The sequence below is a fragment of the Musca autumnalis genome, unplaced genomic scaffold (genome assembly GCF_047663935.1).
Source record: "Musca autumnalis isolate F117 unplaced genomic scaffold, ASM4766393v1 scaffold_5, whole genome shotgun sequence".
Classification (NCBI taxonomy): domain Eukaryota; kingdom Metazoa; phylum Arthropoda; class Insecta; order Diptera; family Muscidae; genus Musca; species Musca autumnalis.
The window spans coordinates 92938751-92950498 of NW_027412088.1; the positions used below are offsets into that span (position 1 = coordinate 92938751).

At 35.9% G+C, this 11748-nt stretch overlaps 1 protein-coding gene across 1 annotated transcript; it reads right to left on the bottom strand.

The window, feature by feature from the left end:
* Positions 1-55: 55 nt before the first annotated feature.
* On the bottom strand, positions 56-11240 carry LOC141405717 (uncharacterized). The gene is made up of 4 exons (XM_073990382.1): positions 11137-11240; positions 2654-2760; positions 375-534; positions 56-278 (listed from the first exon to the last, which is right to left on the bottom strand). The coding sequence occupies exons 2-4, from the start codon at positions 2675-2677 to the stop codon at positions 157-159; spliced, it is 306 nt and encodes a 101-aa protein (XP_073846483.1). The 5' UTR covers positions 2678-2760; positions 11137-11240; the 3' UTR covers positions 56-156.
* Positions 11241-11748: the final 508 nt, after the last annotated feature.

Sequence of the window (11748 nt, forward strand, 5' to 3'; positions counted from 1 at the left end):
GCCATATCTCACCCCTACACACCAACAGCAACCCACACTCAAAATTTAGCTTGAACCGTTTCGTCTGGGCGATGATCTGGCACTCACTCACTCACTTATCACTAAGCTCTTTCATATAATAAGATTATATTGTTCACATTACATTCTTTGATCACATTAGAAATACAAATTGTTTGGCTTATTTAATATTTGATTAGTTGTCACTGGACATTGCTCATTTCCTTTACGTACTCGCTTATAGTGAACAAAAATTGGTGTAAATATTAATATTTGGAAACCTGTAATTAAAAACCAAGGAGGAAAGTTGTTTAAATTCAAATTTGGGATATTCAAAATGTTTATACAGTTGTTGACTAATTTTTGTTTTCACTTACCAACAGCAAGAAGACCCAAAATAATTGAATCTTCAACCCCTTCAGCCCCTTTCTTACGCATAAACAAATCCCTAACAAACAGAACAAGGACACCGAAAATGCTAATAAGAATTACAAATAAAGTAATGTTGACATAAACGCTCATTAAACGGTGACGATTCTGAAATTAATAAAAATTCAAATTTCATATATATTTTAAGAATAACAAGTGAGCAAAGGCTATAGTCGGGATGGGGCCGACCATGTGATACCCTACACCACTACCCCTGTGCATAAGCTTTTCACTGGTAAACATTTCTTTTAGGGAATATAATCCGACTACCACCAAAAATAATATGCCTCTTTCTCCCTGGGACCCCCATAAGCAACCAAAATTTCGTGACCATCAAAATTACGACCTGTAGCTTGATTGCAAAAAATGGAAGAATTGGATGCATTAGTGACTATTGTGGTATCTCTCTTGTTTGACCACCTTCGTCAACCTGCTTTACACCAATGTAAAGGTAATATTTTCTTCTTCCATTGACAGGCTTTGCCGTTGGAATACCCCTACTAGAAGCCGATATATTCACAAAGAATAAAACTTTGAATTTGTCTCCAAATGAGTTTTTCCCCATTCCGACCTCTAAATATTATCCGATTTTCACCAAAATCAATAGGCTTCTTCCTCTGTGGGGCCCCCATATATCCCCAAAATTTCGTCACTATCCGAACAAAATTTCAAACTTGTAGCGTGATTACAAAAAATGGAAAATTGGGTTTATTACTGAATTTTGCAATATCTCGGTTTGCTCGGTTTGCAACATACGTTGCATCAATATAAACGAGATCTTTTCTTCTTCAATTGACGGGTATTCCTTTTGGAATACTCCAACCAGAAGCGGAGATATTCGCATAAGAAAAAAACGTTGACTTTTCTCCACATAAGATTTTCACTTATTCCGACTCCTGAATATTATCCGACCATCACCAAACTAAATAGGCTTCTTCCTCTGTGGGACCCGCATCCACTCCCAAAAAATTCGTGACGATCCGATCGAAATTGCGACCTGTAGCGTGATTACAAACAAATCAGAAAATGGGATGCATTACCGACTATTGCGATATCTCTGTTGTTTGAGCAGCTACGACAACCTAATTTACATCGATGTAAAGGCGATATTTTCTACTTTCCTTGCCAGGTTTTGCTTTAGATATACCTCTTAAAGAAACAGAGATATTGGCTTTGAAATAAAACGTTGAACTTCCTCCAAATAAGTGTTTGCCCATTCCGACCCCTGAATATTATCCGACCATCATTAAAATCAATAGTCTTCTTTCTCTTTAGGACCCCCATTAACCCCCAAAATTTCGTGACGATCTGATCAAAATTGCGACCTGTAGCGTGATTACAAAAAATCGGAAAATGGGATGCATTATCTACTATTGCCATATGTCTGCTTTTTGACCACCTACGACAACCTTCTTTACATCATTGTAAAGGTGATATTTTCTACTTTCCTTGCCAAGTTTTGCTTTTGATGTACCTCTTAAAGAAACAGAGATATTGGCTTTGAAATAAAATGTTGACTTTTCTCAAAATAAGTGTTTGCCCATTCCGACCCCTAAATATTATCCGAACATCACCAAAATCAATAGGCTGCTTCATCTGTGAGACCCCCATTAACCCTCAAATTTTCGTGACGATCCGATCAAAATTGCGACCTGTAGCGCGATTTCCAAAAAATAGAAAAATGGGATGTATTACCGACTATTGCGATATCTCCGTCATTTGGTTACCTACGCCGACCTAGTTTACATCATTGTAAAGACGGGATCTTCTACTTTCATAGTCAGGCTTTGCTTTTGGAAAGTTTACAACCAATGCTGTGATATTCGTCAATATAATTAAAATCGCAAAAATGAAAATTGGGGTTTTATTTGCTACTATTGTGATATCTTCGTTGTTTGATCACCTACGAGCACCTACTTTACGTCATTAGAAAGGTGATATTTTCTACTTTCATTGTCAGGTTGCTATTGGTATACCCCATATAGAAGCTGAGATATTTGCTTTGGAAGAAAACGTTGTCTTTTTGCCCACCTAAGTTTTTTGCCCTTTCCGACCCCTAAATATTATCCGACCATCACCAAAATCAATAGGCTTCTTCCCCTCCGGGACCTCCATCAACATCCAAAATTTCGTGACGATCCGATCAAACATCCGGACAGACGGACGGACACACATAGCCAGATCGACTCAGCTCGTCGAGACATTCATTTTGGTTGCATTAACCTACCTGATATATTCCAATCAGTAGCATGATGTAGATAATTAAATTCAGGGCACACACAAAGCCCGTGAATAACGCTTTTATAAAGGGCCATCCATCTTCGTCAGTGTGTCCTAAAAATAAATAAAAAATTTGCATACAGTTAGACAGCAAAAGAATTGCAAAGCCAAAATTTTAGTAAATATAATATTTAGTTATAGCCCCAATAGAGCGTTGATTCCCTATTTTCGTATTTTGAAGGTTGTGGCCTCAATATCATACCGAAATGGCTGAAATGTGGTATTTAGTCTTTGTTGGGGGTGTTAAATTTTTAATCTGAAATTTGTCGGTATATGTCCATGCCTTCATATAGTCCCCATATAGCGGTAGCTCCGATTTTCGGAATTATGAATTTTGTGACCTCAATATGCCACCGAAATGGCTTACATTTGCTATTTAGTGTTTGTTGGGGGTATTCGAGTGTCCATCAAAAATTTTTCGGTATAGGTCCACGTCTTTATTTAGCCCCCATATAACGGTACTCCCCGATTGTCGGTATTTTGAAGGTTGTGGCCTCAATTTTCCACCGAAATGGCTGAAATATGGAATATCATCTTCGTTGAGGGTGTAAAACTTTCCACCTGAAATTTGTTTATATAGGTCCATGCCTGCATATAATCGCCCTTGAACGGTACCTCCCTTTTATCGGTTGAAGGTTGTGGCCGAAATGGCTGTAATTTGGTATTTAATTTTCCATGGGGGTAAAATATATTCCAGAAGAGAATTATCAGTATAGGTCCACGTTTTCATAGAGCCCTTCTAGAAGGGTACTCAATCCTTTTTGGAAATTTATCAGAACAGTTCCACGTTTTTATACAGCCCCCCCCCCTCGAACGGTACCTTCCGATTTTCGGCATTTTAAAGATTGTAACTATTGTGGGCGTCACCGTGGTACAGTGATATATACACCCGCCTTGCATTCAGAAGTTCCGCGGTTCGATTACTCGGCCAGGCAACATCAAATTTTCAACGGTGAAAAAATACACCTCAGCAATGTTGGCGACATTTCCTGAATATTTCAGCCATGTTAAACTTCTCTACAAGAGTGGTGTCATAAGACGAACTCGGAAATAGTTTATCAGCATAGATCCATGTTTTGATATAGCCCCCACAGAAAAATAGCTCCCAATTTGCGCCAATAGGGCGTTGATTCCCTATTTTCGTATTTTGAAGGTTATGAGTAAAGGAAATGAGTAAAATTTGGTATCGATCGGGATGTAAAGCATTCTTGTTAGGAATTGTCGGTATAGGTCTACGTTTTGATGTAACCCCATAGAAGGTACCTCCCGATTTTCGTTATTTGATGGCACTGTGCAACATTTTTGTGGTAATATTGTGCAAACAATTTGAGCTGAGGATTTTTTGAAAGTACAGATCCAAACGACAAAAACCCTAGTTGGGTTTTGTTGTGTCAGATCCAGCTTGGATTTTTTGGCCCCATCTAAACATGGTTAAATATTGACTTTTTAAAGTAATTCGGGCCTATATCTCTGAAACCAATGCGAAGTTTCTTCAGACCTCTGAAGCAAATTTATAGATGAGAACAAGAATAAAATGTTTGGAGAAATAGTGTACCCGAAAACAACATTTATTGTAAAATATCGAAAATTTTCATAATTTGTATACATTTCGCACCATATCTCCAAACCCGTTAATTTTTATACCCTACACCACTATGTGGAAAGGGTATTATAAGTTTGTTTTGGGAAAAATTCATGTAACACCGCGAAATATTCGTTCGTGGCCCCATCTAAACATGGTTAAATATTGACTTTTTAAAGTAATTCGGGCCTATATCTCTGAAACCAATGCGAAGTTTCTTCAGACCTCTGAAGCAAATTTATAGATGAGAACAAGAAAAAAAAGTTTGGAGAAATAGTGAACCCGAAAACAACATTTATTGCCTTAAATTTTGTAAAATATCGAAAATTTTCATAATTTGTATACATTTCGCACCATATCTCCAAACCCGTTAATTTTTATACCCTACACCACTATGTGGAAAGGGTATTATAAGTTTGTTTTGGGAAAAATTCTTGTAACACCGCGAAATATTCGTCGGAGACCCCCAATGTGGTATACCAATCTTCATATCTCGGCGAGATAATGCGATTTTGAGATGTGTGTCCGTCCGTCCGTCCGTGTGTCCGTCTGTCCATTATAAATTGTAATCAAACTCCAGGCCGCAATTATGGACCGATCGTCACGAAATTTGGTATGGAGGTCGGCTTCACATCAGAATAGATCGCTATTTTAATTGGTGGTGATCGTAAAATATTTAGCGGGTGAAATGGACCAAAAACATAATTTTTATCCGATTTTGTAGCTGCTCTGTAGGTCGCAATAATAGTCCGATCGCCTCAAAATTTTAAATAAGGTAAGAGTATATGACAAAGAAGAAGTTTGAAATTTGAGATGGCGATCAGATAATATTTAGAGGGTTAAATGGATCACAACTTTTATGTGAAAATTGTGAAAATTTTTAATAAACAGCTTATATCTTTGTTCCTGAAAGACACATTCCCCACTCGTGAGTTATATCTGCAAGACGATCTCTTGACCTTTCAATTGATGTAAATTATGTTGATGTACGTGATCAGATAACAGAGTTACAGCATAACATATCCAGTTTTTCGTTTGCAGTGTAATCAGAAACCCGCTAGAGGACGCAATTATAGCTCAATAGTCGCGAAATTTTGCACGAGGTAAGAGTTTAGGTTGAAGAAAATGCCTATAATTTTGCATGATGATCTGATATTATTTAGCGGTTGACATACACCATTACTTTTGTATGAAAAATATACAAATTTTATTTTTGATTCATATTTTGATTCCTGGAGGGCATATACCGGCAAAGTAGCCTACATATGGAATAATAACTACTGACCTTTCCCCTGATGCAAATTGCAATAATGTGTCTGCTAGATAACGCACCTACTGCCTGATATATAATGTGTTTTGTGCAGAGAACCACAATTTCCTCCCATGCTACAAATTGTCTCTTTCATGACAGAGAAATTTTCAGTTCAGTTGTCAAATAGGATTTTTATACAAATATTGCAACATGGGGTCGCCTCGCCACCTATTTTATACCTCAGGATTTAGGGTAAAGGGGATACAAACAAAATACGACCAAATATGTGTCTCATCGAAATATTGGTTTTAGACCCAAGTATATTTGGACGAAATTCGTTTCAGACAATTTGGAGTCTATTTAGCGCTGTCCGTTCATCTGTCTCTCTTAATGTATAACTGGCTGGTGCGCACGATAACTCTCGAACATACCAAATTTTATACAACGTAATATTTTGCCCAAACTTTGTTTAAGTTCGAATGTAGGCTATGTCGGTCCACACCTCCCCCAAATAAGTTCAAAATTGTTTTCGAAAAATTGTGTGAACGATAACTGGCGAACTGAGTAATCGATTTGCTCCAAACTTTCCATATATTATAATTCTTTCCAGATATAGATCGGATAAGACTATATCGGTCCTTAGGGTATCTCCCACACAAAATTCGAAAAAGGGAAATTTAAGAGTCCTCTCGAATTGTTTTGAATTTTCTTCAGCAGATTGTACTTGCGCCGCAAATCCGCAAGTTAACTCTCAAGGGGATTTTTTGATTGGTCGAAACTTTGCACATCGTATTATTTCATCCAGTCATGTGTCAGGCCAGAATATGGACTATATCGGTCCGTGCTTCGAGGATCTTCCACACAAAATTTAGGAAAAGTATCGGATCTATTTGATCATTATTTTCTTTTTTTTGAAGAAGAAGAATGTTCTTTTTACTGTCCCTATTCTGGTCCCTTTCCCCGGGTAAGTCATACTTCCTGAGATTATAGTCCAGAAGCTCCAAAATCCCCTGCCGGCTCCAACTAAATTTACAAATCTGAAAAAAAATAATTCTTTTCCAAAACTCAGAAGTTAGCTTAATAAAATTGATTCGGTATAACCCCATATTACGATACCTACAGATTCCACGTATTTTGAAGCAAACTCGTGTTACATCTTATATCTTCTTTACTGTATAATTGAACATGAATAATTTTGGGATTTAAAAATTTGTTTGCATGCATGTTCTTGAATTTCTATCCATTGTTATTTATTTCTACCGGTATAAAATATATTTTTGATATCACAATATGTTATTTTCGAATATTTTTTAGAAATGTAAAATTTATATATTTTTCCACAAACATCCCAGTAAAGACAAGGGAGGCTTCTCTTATATCAATGGATTCATATTAAGTTATTGATAGGTGCCCTTTTTTTTATCGCCGAGTCCGAACGGCGTGTCCTAAGTTGCCACTTGTAGAGAAATACTCAGGAAATATCGCCAACATTGGGTATTTTGTAACCGTAGGCAATTTGATGGGAATTGAACCCGGACATCCAGCGTGCAAGGTGGTTGCACATAGCTAATTCCTACAGGTTGTGGTGTAGGGTATCACATGGTCGGCCCCGTCCGACTATAGCCGTGGCTTACTTGTTTCTTAATGTTTTCTTTCGGAGAAATATTCGCAGGAATGTAATACACAACTCTTCACAACATGTCATTGTTTGTAAAATGCCTTTATCACGTTGTTTTCAGTACATTTTTCAACGACCGTTTAATAAATTAGTTAATGTGGTGAAATCGGAAATGCGAGAAAAAACTGTTGCACAGTGGATCCACTTGTATGGAGAATGTGGCCAAAAATATTTAGAGTGTAAAAATCAAGCCAATGCGCCGGTAACAGCTTTGTGCTGCTGCGAAGAGTGTTTTAAGAAACCACGAGAGTAACATTCTCTCCCCTTTCCCCTCTGGAGGGGGTATACGGTAAGAATTGTTTTATGCTCTTAATACAAAACACGTACCGCCAACGTAAGACAAATTTTGAAGAAGATTTCTTCATCTTGCCACTGATGCCAATTATGTTAATGTACGTGGTCAGATAACAGAGATATACGCTAATATCTCCATAGAAACCCTATTCCTGGGGCAGCTTTAGTCAGCGACCCACCATTTATAGTCTGGCACTAGATGTCAGCTGATTTTAATACTGAATAATCTTAAACCCATGAGCTACTTTGGAAAATTATTCCCGAGGTGGGCGCTGATGGGCATCATGACTAAAACCTAAGGTCAAATTTAAGTATATGATCGAATTGGCATTACAAAATACATTAAGAAAATATGCAGCTAACTAGAATTCCACAACACGATAAAACACTATTTTTTAATGAAAATTAAGCTAATACCTCCTACTTCAAAATCCACTATAATATTTTGCTATACGTATTAGTTTCGCGATAATTTGAATATATTTACTTGCACTTAAAATATATGTAGGTTGTACTCACAACAAAAATTATTAGTCAAATGTTCCGACTTTTGAAGCTATTCCGAACTAAACAAAAACTAATATATTTTTAAAAAGGTCCATGTCATAGCTGTCAGCCTTGCCAGATGTTGTACCAAAATTTTGACATTCATTTTTTTATTTTTGGCCAATGTGTGGATCCACTGTGTGTTGGTTTGAACTGTGTTTGAAATACGTGTTGTAAAAGATATGATGCAATATACCGCTAAAAAACATGAAGTAAGCATTTTAGAGTTTCAGAATGTTCTCAAGAATTGCTGAGAACTTTATTTGGAATATTTTTGTAAAACGTTACTTGGTTCAACTCCCAATAGCTTAGCTGATACTGACCAGAATTTCAGCAATTATGTAAATTTTTTTTTAGATTTTATCGATATTGCCAAAGACAGCATGGTCAAACTCCTAATCGTTTCGGAGATAAACGTCAGATAATTGCAAAAAACTGTAGTTTTAGCCCGGTTTAGATGAGGCCATAAAATCCAAACTGGACCTGACAGGACAAAACCCTAGTAGGGTTTTTGTAGTCTCAATACGTACTTTCAAAACATGCATACTAGAAGTTGTTTGCATTTTCAGTGTTGCATAGGTTTTAGCCGCATTATCCTATCGAAATTGTTGAAATTTGGCATATAGTATTCGACATGAGTATAAAATATGCCTACAGAGAATTGTGAGTAAAGAGGCGCGTTTTAAAATAGCAGCCATTGAAGAGATATTGCGGGTTCATAGAAATCGGTAGAAAACCTCCACGCAGAAAATGATCAATAATATTGGTTAATATTTTGGTATGTACGTAGGTACCTCCTGCTTTTATATGTTTAAAGTTTGTACACGCATCGTCGGAATTGAATGACTGTAACATGGTATTTCCGATTCTGAATGTGTATAAAACATCGATGCCACATTGGTATTAAACCTTGTTTAAAAGAAAGATATATACTCCAGTTATATACTCCTAGGAATTTAGTACTTTCATAAAAGAAAGAAAACTAATTATTTCATTTTATTTCAATATAAAAAGTTCGGCCCACCACAAGGGACGTACGCAGGATTTCATAAGGGGTTATGGCCACATACTGAGGATCAACAAAGAGATTTTTTACAAGAAATCTTCCAAATTTTTTAGAAGATTTTTTTTTCATCTGTAATGTTACACCTTGAGCTACCTTTTAATATCTTTATGGTGAAAATCCTGAATAGTTTTGTGACAATGACAGCCTACAAAACACTGTTTTTTTTTACTAAAGCAGTTTGCGGTGCCTATTGTAGTTCCAAAACGAATAAATCGATCGGTATATAATTTTATGGTTTCATTACGAACCTAATAACTTTGTCTTTTTGTGAATCGGAACGAAAAAATATCAATTTAAACACAACAAGTAAGAAAAGTCTATAGTCGGACGGAGCCGACCATGGGATACCCTATACCACTATCCCTGGACAAACGCTCTCCATGGAACTTATTTTCAATGATTGTGAAAATGTAATTAACAAATATCAGAGATGTAATGTATAATACTTATGACCAAAACCAAATAGTTATCTAGCATAACAAAGACATTTTTGTAGCAGGAAAGGAAAATTTAGTTCACACAAACTAAAATATAATGAAACCCACTTATATAGTACTACTACTTCCGTTGTTTAACCGCTACGTTATTGAAATTTTTACCAATTTCACACAAAAGTTTCAGTCCATTAACCCGCTAAGTATTATCTGATCTTCACGTTGGTTTGTACGCTTCTTCTTCATCATAAACTCAAACTTTGTTTAAAATTTGTCGGGTTATTATTTTGACCTACAGAGCCGCTACAAAATTGGTTAAAATTTTGTTTTTGGTCCATTTCATCCCCTGAACATTTCACGATCATCACCAAAAACTAATCATTTCTATTCCGGCATGAACCCAATCTCCTTAAAAAATCGTTACAATCGGTCCATAATTGCGGCCTTAAGCTTGTTTACAATTTTTAATGGACGGACACACAACGCTAAATCGCTTTATCTCGTCGAGATATGAATTTTGGCATACCAAATAAGGGGTCTAGGATGAATATTTCGTGGTGTTACATAAACTTTTGGAGAGACAATATGTAGCATGGTATAAAAATGTGGTTCTCTACACAGAACCCATTATATATTAGGCAGTAGGCCCGTTATCTAGCAAACACTTTATTGCAATTTACATCAGAGGAAAGTCAGTAGTTTTTTTCCATATGTAGGCTACTTTGCGAAATATATATGTCCTCAAGGAATTAAAATATCGACAAAAATAAATTTTTTATATTTTTCATACAAAAGTAATGGTCCATTTCACCCGCTAAAGAATATCAGATCATCATTCAAAATTGTAGGCATCTTTTTCGACCTATACTCTTACCCTGTGCAAAATTTCGTGACTATTGATGTATAATTGCGACTTCTAGCGAGTTTATTATTACACTTCAAACAAATAACGGAATATATTAGGCTGTAACTCTGTTATCCGATCATGCACACCAACATAATTGGCATCAATTGAAAGGTCAAGCGTTCCACTTTAAGGTATATATCACTTGTCCGGAATGTCACTTCCAGACCTACAGAGCCGCTAGAAAATTGGATAAATATTATGTTTTTGTTCACGATCATCACCAATAAGAATAGGGATCTATTCTGATCTGAACCCGACCTCCATACAAAATTTCGTGACGATCGTTCCATAATTGCGGCCTGGAGCGTGTTTACAATTTATAATGGACAGACGGACGGACGGACGGACACACATCTCAAAATCGCTTTATCTCGTCGAGATATGAAGAATGGTATACCACATTGGGGGTCTCCGAAGAATATTTCGCGGTGTTACATGAATTTTTCCCAAAACAAACTTATAATACCCTTTTCCACATTGTGGTACAGGGTATAAAAAGGGAACTATTAAAATCAAAATTTCGATTTTGACCATTCGCCAAATTCGCCAGGCCGAAATTATTTTTTTTATTTGTTTAACTACGAAACTAAACCCATTTTGACCTTAATGCACTTCCTTGATTTGATATACATACAAATTCAATAGGGTGACTCAATGTACATAGTAATTACCTGGTACACTTGACAAAAAAGTCACTGCATAACCGAAGCCAATAATTGTCAAAATCAAGCTAATCCAGACCAAAAATAAACTCCAATATCTGAGATTGCAACAACCCATTATTGCGACTAAATGTAGGGAAAATTAATTATTTTAGTTGGTGGTTTTGTTTCTCGTTATTTCTGATAAAACGAAATGCGTTGCTTTCACAAATGGTTTTTGGTTGTGCTTATCGCCTCTTTTTACAAACTACATTTTATAGAACCATACAATTAAGAAAATTAAAATAAAAAGAAATATTTAAATAAAACGCTAAATAAAGATAAAAAAATTAAACCACATTTTAAATTTGTGATTACTTATATCGTGAAAGAGCATAGCGTTGTTAGAGATGTTGATATTAATATAAGTATATTAGGGTAATGTATTTTTTACTTTTTTTTCTCAAAATGATTTCCTGTCGCAAGAATGCTTGAATTTTCGCTTGTTAATGACTAAATTATCTTTTATTCCATTTAAATATTGAATAGGGTCACTCACGCACAAACAACTTTTAATTGATAAGATATATGAATTAAAATATATGTATATCATATAAAATTATCATATGATGGTAATGCGGC

Bases quoted from the DNA above. Each gene is read 5' to 3' on its own strand.
- LOC141405717 (XM_073990382.1), bottom strand. From the start codon at position 2,677: ATGCTACTGATTGGAATATATCAG. The intron at 535-2,653 runs GTAGGTTAATGC...TATTAATTTCAG, and splicing joins TACTGATTGGAATATATCAG to AATCGTCACCGTTTAATGAG. The intron at 279-374 runs GTAAGTGAAAAC...TTTTAATTACAG, and splicing joins TTTGGGTCTTCTTGCTGTTG to GTTTCCAAATATTAATATTT.